This window comes from Eucalyptus grandis, chromosome 9, assembly GCF_016545825.1.
Source record: "Eucalyptus grandis isolate ANBG69807.140 chromosome 9, ASM1654582v1, whole genome shotgun sequence".
NCBI classification, from domain to species: Eukaryota; Viridiplantae; Streptophyta; class Magnoliopsida; order Myrtales; family Myrtaceae; genus Eucalyptus; species Eucalyptus grandis.
The window spans coordinates 22,660,141-22,679,642 of record NC_052620.1 but is presented as its reverse complement, the minus strand read 5'-3'; the positions used below and the strand labels follow the sequence as shown (position 1 = coordinate 22,679,642).

General features: G+C 39.3%; 2 protein-coding genes across 3 annotated transcripts; both read left to right on the top strand.

The window, feature by feature from the left end:
* The first annotated feature begins 437 nt into the window (after positions 1–437).
* LOC104418588 lies at positions 438–1,269 on the top strand. The gene is made up of 2 exons (XM_018862716.2): positions 438–761; positions 850–1,269. The coding sequence occupies exons 1-2, from the start codon at positions 438–440 to the stop codon at positions 1,267–1,269; spliced, it is 744 nt and encodes a 247-aa protein (XP_018718261.2).
* A 6,967-nt stretch (positions 1,270–8,236) lies between these two features.
* On the top strand, positions 8,237–13,052 carry LOC120285952 (phosphoglycerate mutase-like protein 4). Of its 2 annotated transcripts, XM_039301533.1 has the most exons (7): positions 8,237–8,499; positions 8,647–8,767; positions 10,241–10,291; positions 10,391–10,501; positions 11,133–11,264; positions 11,756–11,828; positions 12,654–13,052. In XM_039301533.1, the coding sequence occupies exons 1-7, from the start codon at positions 8,453–8,455 to the stop codon at positions 12,845–12,847; spliced, it is 729 nt and encodes a 242-aa protein (XP_039157467.1). In that variant the 5' UTR covers positions 8,237–8,452; the 3' UTR covers positions 12,848–13,052. The 2 variants fall into 2 exon arrangements, with proteins under 2 accessions (XP_039157467.1, XP_039157468.1); XM_039301534.1 differs by lacking the exon at positions 11,133–11,264.
* The last annotated feature ends 6,450 nt before the right edge of the window (positions 13,053–19,502 follow it).

The window sequence follows — 19,502 nt, the reverse complement described above, 5'->3', positions numbered from 1 at the left end:
AATAACAACTTTCTTTTGGATTTTTTTCTTTTAATTCCTTTCGCCCTTGTTTCTACTATGAGGTGCAAAAACGTGGTAGCAATGGTCACAACTATTATTATTAAAAGAATTGGTAGCAAATTCACTTGAAAAAGATACATGTGGACATCTTTGTGGAGATTCATGCATAGAAAATATATGTCACATCTATGTAATTAGCTAGTTACCATATTATTAAAAGAATTGCTCATACAATAGATCAGATTTTCATCTGTGATTTTGATGTCAAGTCAAGAGAGTGGGAATGGTTTTTTTGCTTATAATATATGGTTACTTGTAAAATTTTATATGAGGATTATTCTCTTTTTGCTTGATGTGATATCGATATCAAAGTCTACGTGCTTGAACTGGTACACCAATTGATATGGCTCATTTGATGCTCAAGTAGTTAAGGTTAAATGGCTTCCCACAAAGAGGTTTGTATGGCAAAGTGGACTGAGCCTTTGACCAATGAGCTTGTAAGCTTGTTGGTAACAGAGGTAACAAAGGGAAATCGCACCACTTCTACCTTCAACAAAACAGGATGGAATAACATACATGCCGAATTCAATAGCCGGATGGGACTCAACTTTAGTGTAATTCAGTTGAAGAACAGGGTCAACAAACTGAAGAAACATTATAGTAGTTTCAAGAAACTTTTGTCACAATCTGGATTTGGATGGGATAATATAAACAATAAGGTTGTTGTGGATGATCAAAGTGTGTGGGAGTCTCACATCAAGGTATCAATTTACCAATGTCATTTTGTTCATATTGTATTGCAAGCTTTGATTATATTACTGACATTTGTCATTATTGTATAAATTACAGAATAATAACGAATGGGCTAAATTCAGAAATGAAGGGTTTCCTCGGTATCCCGATTTATGTATCGTGTTTGGTGATACATATGCTACTGGGAACTATGCATCAGGAAATATAGAAGAAGTGGTAGGATATGCTGAAGAAGTGGTAATGTCCTCTGAGAGAGATGACAATGGTGGTGACAATGGTGATGGTGGTAGTGGTTATGCAGTAGGTGATCCAGAGGAATTTGATGAACAGCGTATTGATGATGAGGCCTTCATACCTGATACGACTACTACCTCAAATCTTAAGAAACACAAGCATGATAGGACTCCAAATTCTAAGAGGAGGAGGAAGAGTACCAGATATGATGTTAGTGACACCTGCAAAGCCATTCAAGAAATGATTAAAATCAGGACGGCTCAATCAACAAATGGCTCGTGACCTCGGATGCCCCATCAATCAGACCCCTACTCCACAAAGAGCCGTGGTTGCCATCTTAAATAGTATGCCTGATTTGGAGCAGAATATTTACAACAAAGCTGTGAACCAATCATGTCTTCATGCCGGTTGGAGAGAGGCTTTTATCACAATGCTACCCGAAAGGAGACGTGGATATCTTGAATCTCTTTAAACAGATCTTGAGTAGTATGCTATGGATTTATATATTTTGTTTTATTTCACTCTATGACTTATGTATTTGAGATACTTTGGTCTTTTTATGATGCAGTTATGAAAACTTTGTGACTATTGTTGATTATTATTAGATTCCTTACTTACATATTGTGTTTATCCCTTTTTTTTTTTTTTTTTTTGCATGTGAAGGCATAGGTAATATGGAGGGGGGTGAAAGTAGCATGTGTAGTGATCAAGTAGCAACAGGTGAATCGGTTGAAGTAATCTTTAATGATTTTGATATCGATATTATGACAGCATGGTTGAGCATGGTTGCGGCGGATATGTCTTTGCATTCGAGAGAACCTATTAGGGATAGCATATTGTCAGGACCCGAATGGATGATGGAGATTCTTCAAGGACATTCAGATAGAATATATGAATATTTTAAAATGGAGAGACACGTTTTTCTCAATCTTTGTGGTTTGATGAAGGCAAGAGGTTGGCTGAAAGATAGTCGATATATAAAGGTAGATGAACAAATTGGGATATTCTTATTTATGATTTGTCACAAGAACTCGAATAGAACTTTATGCGAGAGATTCCAACGTTCGGGACAAAGTATTAGCAAATACTTCACTATAGTGTTGCTAGCAGTTCTCAAACTTGCAAAAGAGATTATCGTACCGCCTTCCTTTGATGTGGTCCCAAATGAGATTCTTATGGATCCCAACCATAAACTTTATTTCAAGGTAAGATTTTCATACATTCATTTACAATATCGGTTTCATTTTGTTGCTAATATTATATAACACTAGTCTTTGATAAAACGACAGATTGTGTGGGCGCTATTGATGGTACTCATGTTCATGCTTCTATACCTTTGTCGAAGCAAATCCCATTTAGAGGTAGAAAAGGAGGTACCACTCAAAATGTGATGTGTGTATGTTCGTTTGATATGAAATTCACTTTTGTGTATGCTGGTTGGGAAGGATCTGCCAACGATTGCCGGGTGTTATCGGCAAAGACTCGAGACTCCTCGCTTGGAATTTCCTCGACCTCCACTAGGTATTTTTACTTGTTCTAAAATTATCAATTTTCTTTAAGATTGTATTGTATTTACAAATCACTACTAATATATGAATATTTTGTTATAGGCAAATACTATGTTGTAGATTCTGGTTATGCATCAATTCCGGGATTCTTAACTCCTTTTAGACGCGAACGGTATCATCTAAATGATTATAGGGGTAGAGAAAGACGACCAAGAACAGCAAGAGAGTTGTTCAACTATAGGCATTCTTCACTAAGGAATGTCATTGAGAGATCATTTGCGGCATTAAAGAATCGTTTCTTTATTTTGAAACACATGCCTGCATTTGCAATTCGAAAGCAAGCACATGTTGTAATTGCATGTTGTGCTATCCATAACTACATCCGTGATCAAGACAGGAGGGATAGAAACTTTTCCTTATATGGAGATCCAGAGTACTCATGTGAACCTGTACAAGATGAGGTTGTAGGTGATACATCGACCGAGGAGGAAATTGAGATGAATATGCTTAGAAATAATATTGCCAATAAGATGGCAAGGGATCATAATATGCCGGAGATTCCATGAAATTGTGTATTTAATTTTTGTAATGTATTTCTATTATTTTGTATTTGGGGATTTACAATCTTTGCTTTTGTATTGTAATAATGTATTTGATGATTCCTATCTCAATTCTTGTAATGTGATGTTTTACTTGATGATTTCCCTTATTTGTAATGGTCTTTGTTACACTTCATAAAATTCGCCGATTTTGTAAAATTTGCCACAAATTACCCAATACAATTACCCAATACACTTGTTAGTGTTTCTTTCTAAAACAATTGCTCGATATCGTAAACCGTGACGGCGATCAACGTGACACACTAGCATGAAGGGGATTAGAATATGGTTGCTCGCCTTCATTCTACTATAATTTTGGGAACCTTCTATCATGCTCAAGAGTAATGCATATTGATCTCTTTTTTTCTATTGTATGGAGACTATTGATAAGTATATATTGTTTGACCGTAATTATCTATCTACGTGGATGCTAAAGAATTTTTTGTGAAAATTTAGAAAATTTGATATAACATCTCTTACTTTGTATTTTTTTTTTTTTTTTTTTGCAAAAATGGAGACTTTACTTTAAAAACAAAAAAGTAAATACTTCGTATTTGGGTCAATGATTTCATAAGCATATGAAATTTGTAAGAATGTACATTTTATTTGCTCCAAAAAAAGAAAAAATTGTTTTAAGAAATAGAAATTTTATTCGCTTATCAAACGAATTTCTATTTCAAACAAAAATTTTGTATCGTTATCAAACAGATTTTTTCCTCGAAACTCGTTCGAAATAGAAATAGAAAAATTCATTTCTGTTTAAACTATTTCTGGAACAAAAATGTTGTCATGCGCCCTAACAACCAGCCACCCCGACATAATTTCCAAAAATATTAAATAATTAATTTTAATTCCAAAATTTTAAATAATTAAATATTATATTATATTAATATAATTTATTAAAATAATATTTATAATTTCAAAATAATTAATTAATTAAAAATAATTAATTAAGGCTTGAACAAGATTACACTAATCTAAACATGCAATTAGCCTTAAATAATCAACCACTAAACTAATCAAGCATCGAATCTAATTAACATTAAAATAATCTAATCTAACCATCTAAACCTACTTAGACTAATCTAAACACCCTTTAAACATAATTAACTTACTAAGCAAGGTTTAAAGGATAAACTCACTAGTTTTGCGAGCCGGTGAGTCCATGGCAACCATGATGCCAAGGCGGTCGATAAACCTTGAAGCGGCGACACCAACGGAGGCCGGGAAGACACCTAAAACGGGCCTCGAAGCGCCAAGGCTTTGCTGGTTCACGGTTTTGTCCTTGCTAGTCAAAGGTGCACCGGTTGCTAGAAACGGCGAAGGAGAAGTAGCAGCTGCAGCAGCTGGTCTAGGCGGTTATGGTGGAGCTATGATGGCTTGGGGCGATTGAACCGTGGTCTGAGGTGGTTGACGGTGGCCTGAGGTGGACCAGGAACAACAAGCCAGTGAGGAACAACAAGCAGGATGCGGTTTGCTGGCTCAGCTCACGGCTAGGCATGCAATAGGCGAACGGTGACTAGCGAGCTTAGCAGGTTGCTCCGAGAGTTGGATGACGGTGGTGACGGCTCAAGCGACTTTGACAACACCCAGGGGAGCTGCTAGATTGTCGAGCAGGGGTGAACAACAAGCTGGGGAGGCGAAGCAGCGGCAGGAGGCTCGTGGGTGGCTGGCTAGCTGGCGACAGCGTGGCAAGGGGCTCTAGTGATCGTGCGAGCATGCGAAGGACGAGGAGGGAAGGTTGGCCGGTTCTCTTTGGTTTTGCTGAGCTTTTCCTCTTCAACAACAATGGAGAAAGCCACATTTTAGGGGAGAAGAAGGCAGTTGAAGAGGGGGTCCCCTTTGGTGGCCTTCTAGCATTCAACACTTGGCTTTTCTCTCTCTCCTTGCCCCCACCATGGCCGGCCCACCCCTCAGCCTCACTATCTCCTCAAGCTCCCTCAACAAGCTTGGCAATGGGTCCAAAATGTCATGCACCTCATGGCATACGAATTTGATACATTTCCCTCTTCAATCTTACTCAACTTCATTCAATCCTCAACCAAACAAATCCAATTGAAGCTCAAATCAATCCACCAAGGTTTCCTTGTCCTTCTTGTGATTTTCACCCGTCATATGATCCAACTTGCAACCCAAAAATGCGATCAAAACCGGCCCTCTAACTTTCCTGAACAAAAACGGCCTTACTTTGCTTTTCCGCCAAAAATCTCAGTTTGTAGAAAAATATTTTGAGGATGAGTCGACGTTCCTAAAATGATTTGTGACTCGACTGAACTTTCAATTTCTGTAATCGGGTTCAATTTCATGGTTATTTTCAATCTAGCGCGATTTAAGCGCGTCCTAACCTACTGGATAGCTTTTAGGAATTTTCTATGCAATTGACCTGCGGTTGATTAATTTCAAGCCACAAAGTGCATCTTCGACACATTGGCAATTCTCAGTTGTCGTGGAAATCTCGAGATTTCAAATACGGACACAGAGTACCAAAATGATAGAGAAATTGGCCTAGTGCCGATTGACAAGAATTTTGCAATTAGGTGGAATCACCCACACTTAATCACATGGTTCTGTTGAATCGATCTATCTCCGGTCTCAAATCGATCTGTGCCGTAATGACCCTTGTAGATTAGCACGGCCGAGCAATCGATTCCTGGTCGAATTCTCGAGTCTATTGCGTTAGATTCCTTAACGGCTTTACCTAATAGGTTAGTTATCTCGTGAGTGGCCAACTCAGAGAAGAGAGCTATCGGCGCAAAGATGAAATGGCCGACTTATTCAATTGAAAACGGAATTGGAAAATTAGAATGTCACAACATTGCCTTTTGTGTTTAAAAGAAAAAAAAAAAGAAAGGCATTGTTATTCTCGTGAATGACGGTGTTGTTAGATTGGCTGTGCTTTTGAATTAAAGTGTTGTCTGTGACCAGTCTTACTACATTGGCTAGGCTAAGAAGTTTTCAAATTTCCTGCAACGTAGACTATGATAGAAGATGGATTTAAATTCATCTTGTCCAGGAGGTTCGAAAGCTTTAAGACCACAAACAACATTTTTAGTTTTAGAAGCAAGGGTGGGCTAAGCTAGGAGCCTTGCTGATTCGGGAGAGATTAATCTATCCGACTGGGTATCTGGAAAAGGGAGGAGATCGTTGAAGGTTGTTTTCGCAGCGATAAATAAGAGAAATGATCATTTATGTGAGTTTCGATGTCCTGGCGGGAGTAGAGATAGTCATTATTTTGATCATTGATGGAAGTGATTTGTTTCTCTTTCCGCCTAACCATAATTAAGGGTGTGATAGTAGGAGGTGTTGTGCACCCCAGCAGAGATTCAGTCTGTTCTGGATTTCACCGGCCAAAGAACTTCTTCGTTTGCAAGGATCTGTTGAAACTCCTTGCAAAGTTCTTTCCCAAGATTGCAGAGGAATTGGCTTGGCGGCAGAATGACCAATTCTGCCTAAGTGTACAAGGGTCGAATGCTCCGTCAGCCGAAGTGTACGAGGGTCCCACTAGTAGGACATTGCTTTACATGAGCAACGTGTTTAGTTACTGACGCAAATTTTCATATAATTACAGGACATTACCATTCATTAGGTTCGAGAAAATGTGCTTTTCACATTAGGGATAATGATTCAAGAGGTCCTCGAGCTGCTTTTTACTGTTCAATGTTTGTTCCTTAACTTTATGTCTTAATTTAGACCTTGGACCTTTTAGAAATGAGTACGATGTAACATTTCTATTCACTAAAACTCTATATTATTCAACCTGGATAAGTAGTCACCAGAACGGAAAATCACATGATGCAGCACCTCATGTCCATCTGTCCCAGACAGATAAAATTTTCTTGTTATTTTTTTTTTCTTTTTTAGCCCTTTCTTCTTCTTCTTCATTTTTCCTCATCCATCATCACCATCCATGACCTCGTTGTCGAGCATTACCGAGATCATTGACAGGAGACACGACCATTGCAGCATATGCAAGCCTCGCAATGAACCCCCTTCCAGGGGTTGCACTCTCTCTCTCTCTCTCTCCTTGTAACATGATCGCAAATTTGAGGCCATCACAATCTCTAAGATATCTTGACTGTCTCAACATTCAATCCGAGGGAGGGCGAGGAGTCGTTTCTCAAGTCAGAAATTCCAGGGTGTAGTCTAGTGGTGGTTGTGGTCTTCAGCCACAAGAAAAAGAGGGGCCATGGATAGTGACGGGGGAAGACGAAGACCATATGGAACAATTAAAAAAACAAAAACAACAACATATCGAACGATTAAAAAAAGCTCAAAGTCCTTTTACTTTAACATAATAATAATCCGAAATGTTTTGCCAGAATCATTTCGAGCGATTGGCTTGGCACCTGGGAAGACGAGGAACCTTCAAATCATGAAGAAAAATATGACTTGTGCTTTCTCCATTATCGTTCAACTATAGACTTTCTTTTGAAAGATCGGTCGGACATTTTTTACCGTTTACACGAGGAAGACCGACACGAAGACCAACACCTCCGAAACAAAGCCCAGAAAAGAGGTCAACTTAGAAACCTTCCTGGAAAGTGCTTTTTCTCCCTCCTAAATTTAAGTTTAATGGCGATGGAGGACGTGATGCGCACAGTCAAATCAGCGGACCCAGCCACTCGCTGTCATATTGAGTTCATAACACCACCCAGCTCTCTCTCTCTCTCTCTCTCTCTCTCGGTTGCAGGAAACAGACTGGCGAGAGAGAAAGAGAGTGTGTGTGTTGGGGCGTATTTGCTGCGAGTGCGTGTAGTGGACTGAGCGAGAGCGAATGGCGATGCGTGTGGGGAGGAGTGAAGACTAAAGTAACAGTAGAGTTTACAGCTACAGAGAGTACAGGGTGGCTTTCGCCCTCCGCTCTTCTTTCTTAATTCGTTCTTTTGCCCTTGCCGGGTCCCGTGGTGTGACGCTACGCGAAGCTGTCTTTTGACTCTCAAGAAAGTGGGGCAATTGAAGGACTGAATTGTAAAGACTGAATTAAAGGACGTACCAAACACTGAAAGAGACTTCATTTGGTCTGATTGGCTTGGCACCAAGGAAGACAGGGACCCCTCGATCGTAAGAGAGAGATCACGTAGACGATGATTGGCTTGCGCTCTTCCTTTCTAATTTCATTTGGTCTGATTGGCTTGTGCTGTCTCCATTATCGGTCATTTATTTGCCGTCTACACTGGGAAGTCTGGGAAGACCAAGAGGAAGAATAACGCCTTCGAAACAAAAGCTCGAACATCATTATTCTTCGACTTCACCTACACCCAATTTAACCTGCACCGAAGTCCAATTAGAAACCTTCCCGAAAGCAAGTTCGTTCTTTTTTTCTCTCTTTTTTTCTCTCGAATCTGAAGTTCAATAGCAATGGAGGACGCAGTACGCATAGCGAAATCGGTGGAGCTAGGGTCTAGGTACTCTCTCTCTCTCTCTCTCTCTCTCTCTCTCTCTCTCTCTCTCTCTCTCTCTCTCTCTCTCTCATATTTTAAATTGAGATTTTGCTAGGGATGTTGTTGAATTGAATGATGATACTCTCATATTTGAAATTGTGATTTTGTTAGAGATGCTGTTGAATTGAATGATAATAGAGATGCTCGATCAGTTCACCCTAGTGTAGACCATGCTGAGATCGTCGTCGTACGTCATGGACAAACAGACTGGAATGTTGATTATAGAATTCAGGTATGGACCATTGACAGACTCAATGTTCAAGCCTTTAAGGGTGTGTTTAGTAATCATTCTGTTCCCGAGAACAATTTCTGACAAAAAAATATTCTTTTTTATTTTGTTTATGAGAACAATTTCTAAACATTTTAAGCCGTTGGTTAACTGTCCAAAATTTTATTCTTGGAATAGAATTGCGTTTAATATTGTTCTCAAAATTTCTCATATAAATCATTTTACTTTTTTTTCTTTTTTTCCTTTTTCTTTTTTTTTTTTTCCTTTCTTTCTTTTCTTCTTCTTCTTCTTCTTCTTCTTCAAGGTTGCCGGTCGCCAGCCTTGGAATAACTGGTGACCAGCCAAACGAGGGTCGGCGACCTCACCGGAGCATCACCGACCCTCAGCGAGGCCGTGCCTCATCGGCTAAGCCTTGTCGGTAGTTGGGCATGGCTTGGCCAAGCCTCGCATGGGTTGGGCGAGCCTCACTAGTGGCTGGGTGAGCCTCCAGCGAGCTCGTTGGAACAATCACCAGCGACTATCGGCTGTGGGCGGCAACGGTGGACAGTGGCAGTCAAGGGCGACAGCAGCAACGACGCTTGAAGAAGAAGAGAGAGGGAAGAAGAAAGGATAAAATAGAAAAAAATAAATTGGCTTGATTCTGAGTTACTCTCAGAAACAAAGAATCAAATTTTTTTTTTTTTATTTCTCGATTCCACTCCAAATCTATTCCCAATAACAAAAAATTTATCAAATGGATTTCTATTGCAAATCTACTCCCAAGAACAAAAAAAAACATAAATTTTCACTATTTAGCAAGTTACCAAACAGACCCTAATCTGTATTAGGAGAAAAAAGAAAAAAATGCAGTCTAATAATTGTGTGGGCCTCGAAAAAGGCTCAAATGCTATTCCTTTGGGCCAACCCGGTCATGCTATGGATACACACGGAATTCTCCGGTGTCCAAGATGGCCCATCTATAAGTTCAACCTATCAAAACAATTTGGGTGTTGACTAATCCTAGGAGTCCATTGGATTATTATTTCAGTTTGATATCATATTTAACTCACTTTGAGAGTTTAAATTTGAGTCCGATTTATCTCCTACCTTGCCTTGTTCTAATTTGAACTTGTTTATGCCCATATTTTTTTATGACCAAGGTATGGTACAACTATGATTACATCAAGCGTGGCAATTACTTGTTTGGACTCAATACTTACTAGTAAAGATAATCACAACCCTTGATCTTGTGGGTTACACATGGGTCCACAAGATTTAACAACCATAATTGTACTTAATCCATGGACCTCGATCCAAGCAATTAGGCTCTCTTTTAGCAAGCTTCTATTGATTATTCCCGACTTACTATTACTCAATCCACATGAGCTATTAGATCACTTAGGTCTCACATGATGTTAAAATCCACGTGATCTAATGGCTCATTTGGAGTAGGCTAACATCCAACAAGAGTACTTAATCATTTCCCTTTTGAGCCAGGGTCATTTGGATGTGAAATTAAATGAAGTTGGAAGGCAGCAAACACGCGCAGTAAGTGGACTTATCTCATGCTCTCTACCCCTCTCGAGTTGGAATAATCTAATAGGTCTAACTTGCTTCTTACTATATTTCTATCTTGAAACCAAAAAGGTAGCTGATAGACTATCCAAAGAACGTGAAATCTCTACTATTTACTCGTCCGATCTAAAACGAGCTATCGAGACAACAGAAGTGATTGCAGCCACTTGTGGTGTGAGGGAGGTATGAACTATCACCATATCATCATCTAGCATTATGCTGGATGACAATTACCCATTGCATAGACAGATATCCATGAATGCTATTCAACAATTTGAACTCATAAAACCATACCGAGTCACAATTTATGCAGCTTCAAAAATCTTTCCTTACTTGTTACGATCAATTTGTCGTTCTCTTGATAAGAAATATTCTTTCTTCATTTGAGCTGGATAAAACTGTGTAATCTTGTTTAAAAACTTTCCTAATGCGAAGTCTTCTTTCCAATGAATTCGTATAGCCAGGCTTTCCATAATGAGTGAATAACTGTGTCTAGTGTCCGTATCCTTCGGTGTTGTGCTGTAAATATCTTACGGTTCCATAACCTGCACCTGGAGCACTTAAGGCATACATATATTTCCTCGCATTCACTCAAATAAACATGTGAGTAACCAAGCATGCAGTTTTGTCATCACCTAAATCATCGAGAAAGAGAATCGACTACTCCAAGTCCTAGGATTAGGCGACACGCTACTTAATAAAGTCATTTGCTTTAGAATGCTTTGGAAAGAGCTGCCGTTTAATCCTTGGAAAAGATAGAAGTGGCTGAACACCTGTACAAAATTTACTGAATCTTTTCTTGAATCAAGATCAGGTTATCAAAGATCCAGATCTACGGGAACAAAATCCAGGAAAGCTTCAAGGCCTTAGTGAAATAGAGGCAGCTAGCCTTTATCCCCAGATTTATGAGGCCTACCGGTCCAGAAGGTGGGATCAAGAAATCCCGGTATGAGCTCCACCAAAAATCAAACGGCTAATTGCTCATCGATTCTTATTTAGGCCTCCCTAAACTTTAATACGTAACTAACTTCCCATGTGAGTCTTTTACAAGTTCAAGAAGTTCCAGGATATGCTGTCACGCTAGTGCAGAAGCGAGTCGAACTGGTTATTTTTCGGTGCCTAGATATTCTTTGCAAGTGACACGCAAGGATAACATTTTAGTATCAATTTGTGACTTTCATCCGGTTGAGAAAATGGTAGCTAGTGTTCCATCCATTTTTGCTCCTTTCACTATGCCGGTCAAAATGCGCGAGAATTTTAGTCGATCCCTATTGAGCTCATTAAGTCAAGTCAAACTCACATGTTTCTCCCATTTCTAAAGAACATATTTGTGTGTTAGAAAAGGATGTTAGATTCTTGGAGAGCGTGGACTTCAACTTGGTTCTTCAAAGGAGAATTGTTTGATCAGGGCTTAGCGTTGATTGGTTTTATACGCAGGGAGGTGAAAGTAAGGATCAGGTTTACCGGCGATGCACTAGTTGCTTGCAAAACATTGGCTTAAAGCACAAAGGTAAACCAGCATTATCATGAAATATTGCCATTAATCCATGTCTAGCCATTTTCGAATTTCGCTTTGCACAATAAGGTTAAAGCCGGTATCTTTGTAGAGTGGAAGACCACAAAACTCATTCACAAACTATTTTGAGCTTACCCGCAATTGAAATTTAACAACAGAATTGCACGACATAAACGACTTTGCACAAACTTTATAAAGACATGTTTTACCTAGGATAGACTTGTGGTAGCTTTACTAATTGTTAGACTATTTATCCATTACACTACGCATCAATCAAACAACTTAAAATTTTTTAAAGAGTTGAAGTAGTCCGATAGATTTTACGCTAATGACAGCTCTCGTGACCTCCAATTTCTAGATCTTCCCCTACAGGCTATGGCCTGACAATATTTTGTGAAGTCATGTATGCATATGATCAATGTGTCTACCTTGCTTATTTGCCAAAACTACACACTTAGCCATCAAATTTAAGCACCCAAAGGGTAAATATCTGCGCGTCTATAATTGTCTGAAGATGCCTATGTTAATGTCTGTCTATAGTTACTCAATATAATATGAATGTGCGAGTACATTCAACTTTCAAGGTTATACCCGGATGCATGACGCATGCGGGGGCGCGCGCGCATGAGAGAGAGAGAGAGAGAATCTTGGATGGCTTGGAGCAAAAATTGTTGCTTCAATGGTTTTAAAATTTGTAGACTAGACAAGGGACTATCGACAGACACTTCATTCTAATCCCTTGGCATTTATTCCTAGAAAGAGTCTTAATTAGCTTGGAAACATCAGCAATCGGAAATGAATGTACCCTTCACCATGCAGGGGGGCGAGTAGTGGTCGTCACTCATGGAACCGTGCACAGGTCTATCTACCGGCAGGCTCGCCCGAATGAAGGTCCTGCACCGAAGGTGCAAAATGGTTCGATCAGCATTTTGCACTTATTTAGCAGGGACGACTGGGTCATAAAGTCCTGGGGTGATCATAGCCATCTCAACCAAACAGAAGAGAAGCTCTAGTAGCATTTCGAGATATATGGTGAGAGGCAAATTGGGTATTTTATTTGACACTGGTTCTGTATCCATTTCGATCCCGTTGAAGAGTCATGTTGTCCCTTAGCCAATGTATGCGAGAGACCCACTCATTAGACAATGCTTAACAATTGACAAAGTCAAGCGTATCCAGTTGCTTGAGCAATAAAATGTTCCATATTCTTATATGATATGATACCATACCTTATGTACAATACATTTTCAGTGATGATATCTATGTTACATCTGATAAGTATCTTCAGTAATTTTCGATGTCCACCTTTACCATTGGTTGTGTTTCTACTGAGAAACGTTCTCTCTAAGCAAGCACTGGCTTTTTTAATGAACAAGACCAACATCACTTGACATACATTAAGTGCTTCGGCTGAAAAGCTACCGCTCGAACCCCCATTAGCCGACCACCTAAGAGCACAACAATAAAAGCAAAGTTCAAAGGAGTACAAGATCCTCATGGTGAAAAGAAGATCCTCACCCACGCCATGACATTTATGAAAACAACACTTCAAACATATTCAAGAGAGTACTCTTTCTAGGGTATCCACTTCGTTTCTTACTAGATTGGTTTCTCTCAATTCTTTGCCTCGTGAATGGAAATCTTTTAGTATCGATGCAAATTGATTCAATTCTATAAAAATAGATCGGCAACATCTAGGAAAATTCAGGAGATGTGTCATGATATTAATTTAATTTTCTGCATTATTCATTTTGCACACTGCCTATAACACAACCCCTGGAATGGGATTTGGCCTGTGCCGATCCGGCTCAAATCTTGGAGACACAGTGTCGCACGCGCGTGGGACAACTGCTGACACTTTGCACCGCAACAGCATTCTAGCTCTGCTGCTCCCAGCTCCCCGCCGACCGTGTCGATCCCCAAACCAAAACGAGCCACTTGTCAGATCGTTAGGGACCCATGCCTCAAGTTTCGAAACGGAATGGACCAATATCTTACGCACAATGGGGCCACGCCGGACTGGATCCCAGAGCATAATTGTCACGTCCCAATCCTTCAAGCACATGCCCATCCCTACTTGGTCGATATTATAACGATGTCCCATGATGCATTGCCGACCCATTCGATTTTAATATACACATGCGGAAGCATATAAATAATCCCTAGACAATAAAACAATGGGATAGGAAAGTAGGGCCATAAAATTTCAAACCACACCAACCACGCTCATATACATATATACATAGCAAACCATGTCATATATTATACAAGTTGGTCTAGGTATATAAAAACATATACACCACGGCAGGTTCTCAAACAGGGGGTGGGGGTCTAACACTCATGACTACTCATCATCACTAAACTCTTCTTGTTCCACATCCTCGTCCTCATTGGAGCCATCTGTCGAGTACACTAGGGAGTCAGAATCGCCTTCGAGCTTGAGATCCTTAGCATCCACCATTGATCCATCCTTGGGGTCTGTTATACCCTTCCCGAACACTACTTCCAAAATGTACAGAGGTATATTAGACTCCGGTACAGGACCCTCCCTTCGTCCGTTGTGGTAGTGACGATACCATGACTGGTACTTATGGGGCACCTTTTCGGGTTCACCCACATCAACCTAGACTGTGGACTTTATCAGCACATACTCGAGTCCCTCGAGGTGGGGGTATATCAGAATATGATAATCTATCTCAGTAGTTTTTTCAAGTATACCAAAATGCACGGGAGGAGGTGGAGGTTCTGTCATCTAGGGACCTGAAATATTGTCCCACAATGGGGTGAGACTACATCTCAGTAAGTTCTACCCCCTAAGACTCGATTAGGAAGTCAATACACCCTAAAGGCTACCTAAGCACAACACAAGTTAGAGGACTTACCTTGGTCTCAGTCTCTCCCTGCAAATTAGTTCAATTCATAAATACTGACAGACGTACCGCCTAATCAAATCAAATCGAATAATTGATCAATCGACCTAGTCAATTACATGTCATCACGACCATCTCTTGGTCGGCCCATTTAATATTATCTATAAGTCCAACCATATTAAGACTGCTCGCTTTAAGCTAATAAATAGATAATATAGCTCTTGCTAAGCTGGTAAATAGTGTACTGCTCTCGCTAAGCTAACATATCGTCCATAAGTTGATATAGCACATTAATAATGCTATCTCTAAGCTGATCATATTGTTCTCACTAAGTTGATAAGATATATTGCTCTCGTTAAGCTAACATATCAGAGCTCATAGGTTGATATACTATATTGGTATATTGCTCTCAATCTAAACCGACATATCACCCGTAGGCTAATATAGTATACCATCCCAAACCATCAATTCAATTTACCATTTTTATCATACCTGATAAAAATACACGTGTGTGGGTACATGGCCGGCCTTAGCTAAAATATAAAATTTTTACTTTTGAACCTTCCACTATTTTTAGCAGTTCCAAAATAGATTTTTGGCGCTGTAGACCTGTCACAACCCAATCTCACCGCCCTCGAATCCCTTGTCATCACAAGAAGAGAAAAAGGGGGGAAAGGTCATGTTTAAGGGTACTTGTCACAAGAGTTCCCTCACGGCTTACATTCCAAAAGACGTCATCACCTAGCTTTTTGGATTAAGCCTGTCGTGAGTTCCCTCCACGAGATCGCGAGCTCTCTCAAGCTCATACCCCGCATGACAGCGGAGTGTCGCGATCCATACCCACGCGAGCGACATCCTTAAAAAAAGGAGTCGGATGTGGATATTGAATTTAAGGGTACCTTTACCATGGTAGCCCTCTCGATAGTACACTTCGGCCATTAGGATGGCATTACTTCATCCTTTGGGTTACTTCCACATCGAGTATGCTAAACCATGGTGAGTTTCATCGAAACTCATACCCCACGCGATAGGTTTATTTATACGATCTAATTGTTTATGACAACCTAAAAATAAGATGGGAGTCGCCACTAGCCTCATTTTGGGGATCAGCCAGACAACCCAATTGAGGGTCGGGAGAGTTCCCTCGATTTCTACGCAACCAAATATGATTCAGGGACTTGGGTTATGCTAATATTTCTCTTAGTGTTCTTTTGGTACCTAAACAGTATGTTGTATTTTCCTAACATGTCCATACATTTCTTTTTATATTTTTAGGATCATTTGTCCTAAACTAAATGATCATGCATGGTTGGTCATTTTCATTCTATTCTATTTCTAGAAGAACAATAAAAGAAAAAAAAATCAATAGAATTGAAATTACAAGACAGTAAGTAAATAATCAAGGAAAGCAGTAAATCTATCATGCAATCCTTAAAAAATATAAAAGAGAAACACAATTGAAAAAGATGAGAGAAAGAGAGAAAACCCGCAACTCGTCGGGTTTTATACAGCAAATGAAACCCGAGATGTGCGACCTATCATTTCGAAGCTTGGGATGTCTACTATCTAATCCTAAGAGGACTCAAGCTCAAACGAGGTTGTTTCGGACCTCATTTTAGCCAAAATAGTAACCTATGTATATGCCTACGAAAATCACATATTAGGCTTAAACTCACAATTATCATTCAAATTATCAACAACTCATTGCAGCAATCATACTCATCAATATTAAGCATGTAAAAGCTCCTAATCTTGAATCCTAACCCCGATCAACTAACTCGATCTCGTTTCATTAGATTCGAGTTTCGGATCATTACCTTTGTTGCAATTTTTGCCGGTTTCTATTGCGATTAGTCAGATCTAATCACCTCTGTCCACAGCAACTTCAAAAGACTCCTACTACAGCAAATCAACAGCGACTTGAAGACTTGAGAGCTCCGGTGGTTGCCGGTTTAAGCCTAAAACGAGATTGGTCCAAGAGGTGAACCGAATCTAGAGAGAGAGAGAGAGAGAGAGAGAGAGAGAGAGAGTGATCTATTTGTGCAGAATTTCAGATGGAGAAATGAGAGAGAAAGAGGCTGAGGAGAGAGAAAAAAATTCGTGAAAATGAGCCATCTTCCCTTGAAAATTGAAGAAATTTCACTTATATAGTTCCACATTAAGCAATTATGGTTGTCAGTTCGACCTTATGGCAAAAATCTCAATCCAACGGTTAAAATTCCATTTCAAATGCTCCATTATGATCTCTAGGTGATCGGTAATTGATCTAGTGGGTTTGATTTGCAAAAAACCAAGCCAAAATCGGGAATTGTGTCAAAATGTCTAATTAGGGGTCAATTTGCAATTTGACAAAATTTGCGGACCAATTTGTAAAATTTTGGGAAATTGAAGGTGTAGAAGTGAAATTGAGAGTGAGAGGGTTCCAGGATTGGTGGCCGGAGGCCAAGAACCAGCCAGAAAGGCCCTGAACCGGCCATTCTCGCCGGCAGCTAGTCAGACCGGTCGGACTGGTTCGGCCGGTTCAGCCGGATTTTGACCGGTTCTCAACCGGTTTGGTCCAGTTCTCACCATTTTTTCCACTTAGGACCCTTGTGCATCAAACATTTATGCAATTTGACCCCTAAAGGACCAAATTGAAAATGAATTTTATCATTTTTTTGAAGAAATTGACCAATTAAGATACAATTAAGCTAATCAAACCTTATGAATCCGATCTAGGGGTTTTTTATTGACCTAATTGAATGATTATCATGGAAAAAGATGAGTTGAAACCATGGGTGCTTTGAATTGGGCCTAAATGGCTAAAATGGTCAAATTTGCAATTCAATGAACAAAATTGCAAATTAATCAAAATTGAACTCAATTAGTGTCACAATTGCCCTATCTAATGTGCTATCTGTAGGTAAGATTACTTAACACATTCAAATTGACCTTGAATTGAAGTGCTCAAACTTAGGTCAAAAATGGATCTAGGCCTAATATTAAAATTGGACCTATATTTATGAAATTAAACCATAGCCATGAATGGGTCAATTCGAATTTTGTCAATTGAAGCTTAATTGCTTGACTTTCTAATGCTTGGGAGGATAAAATTCTTCAAATTGATGAGTTCTTGTGTAAATTTCGCAAAATTAACCTTGAATTTGGACTTATCTTAAGAAAATGAGTGAGAAATAATCGTCCATTCACAACTTATGTATAATCAATTTTGGTCCCCTAATTAGGGCTCAAAACAGCAATTCGTATTTTGACTCAATAAATCACGAAATTGAATGCTCAAACGGATTTCAGATAGTCCCTAAACCAAATGTCAAATAAAGAACTACATCTAATTATGACTAGGATAAAAGTAATTTTATTTTTGGTCGATTTAAACCCTAAAACTAAAAAATTCAGAAATCAAGGTTCTTAATCAATATTTTCTGAAAATTTTGACACAAGAGTCAAATTGACATTAAAAGAAATGTATTTATGCATTTTTTTTTTTTTTTTAATTTTTTTGGGTCAAAGGTTTGACTTTTCTTAAATTGTTAATTTTTGGATCAAATCTTTGAATTTTCAAAAAATTGATTTGAAAAAAGTGAAATTAAAGCTAAGTGGAATTTTTTTGGGTAAAAAGTCAATTTTTGACTTGGGGTTGACTTTTGGTCAAAGGGTTGACCAAAAAGTCAACCATTTGACTTTTCGAGTTTTTCTTGAAAACAAGCTAAAAACTGCTTTGAAACGATAATGCAAAAGAAAGAAATGAAAAATGACATTTTTTGTTGAGAGATAGGGTTTTGTCACAATCGAAACCTAAACCTTGATTTTTTTTATGTTTTAATAATATGTCGATTAAAAATCAGGTGTCAACAAAACCGATGCTCGGTAATTTTCCACTCAATTACCAAAATTATCCAATTTTTGGAATAAATTTCCACAAACACTAATTGCACTCAATTTGCACAATTAGGCACTCAATTAAATAAACAAAGAGCACAACTGCAATCAACATGAAATTCCAGTCATTGGCCATCCTGGTTGAATTTGCGAAAATTAATTAATTAATTACGGAAAATAATAAATAAATGCAATAAATCCAACTTATGCCCGTTATAGCCTAATTGGAAGCCAAAACGAGCCCGAAAAATTTTCAAGACTCATTCAATAAATACTAAAGTCTATTTACTCGCTAATTACACTATCTATCCACCTAATATGTAATGGCAAGTGATTAAATTACTAATCTAATATAATATAATCTAGCCACTTAATCCATCGTAACTTAGACTAATCTAATCCTAAGCATGATTAACCTACTAATTGAGGATTAGTAAGTAAAACTCACTTGATTAACGAACCGTTCGATTCAATTCGACGAGAACGTGACGGGGAGCACTTTCTCCAAAGCGGGCCAAACTTTCAAGGCTAGAAACCACCTCAAAACGGGCCATAAAGATGCTAGAAACCCATTGCACTTTGCCTCTATTTTGAGTTGCAAAAGAGAGAAACCAAAGTTGAAAGGGGCAGCAAGGATTGGCGAAGGCTGCACAGACACTCAACGGGCTGAATGGCGGCTCCGGCGAGCTTCCACGGCCACTCACGGCGGCTTGACAGCCTCCTGGACGCACGAACAGAGGCAAACGATAGGCTGGGATGCGCGGATAAGCAGCACGACATGAGGAAACGCGCGGCCAGCAACGGCGGGCGCGCGAGGCGGTGGACGGCGACGTTGTGTGGTGGCGCAACTGCTTCCGGTGGCTTGCTAGTTCCTCTGTAGATTGAAGTCTCCAAAGCACCCTAAGGAAGGAGGAGGGGC

Coding starts and splice junctions, on each gene's coding strand:
- LOC120285952 (XM_039301533.1), top strand. CDS start 8,453: ATGGAGGACGCAGTACGCATAGCGAAATCGGTGGAGCTAGGGTCTAG. Junction 10,292..10,390: donor GAAGGCAGCAAACACGCGCA/GTAAGTGGACTT, acceptor GAAACCAAAAAG/GTAGCTGATAGACTATCCAA. Junction 11,265..11,755: donor GGTGGGATCAAGAAATCCCG/GTATGAGCTCCA, acceptor TTTTATACGCAG/GGAGGTGAAAGTAAGGATCA.
- LOC104418588 (XM_018862716.2), top strand. CDS start 438: ATGGCTTCCCACAAAGAGGTTTGTATGGCAAAGTGGACTGAGCCTTTG. Junction 762..849: donor TGTGGGAGTCTCACATCAAG/GTATCAATTTAC, acceptor TATAAATTACAG/AATAATAACGAATGGGCTAA.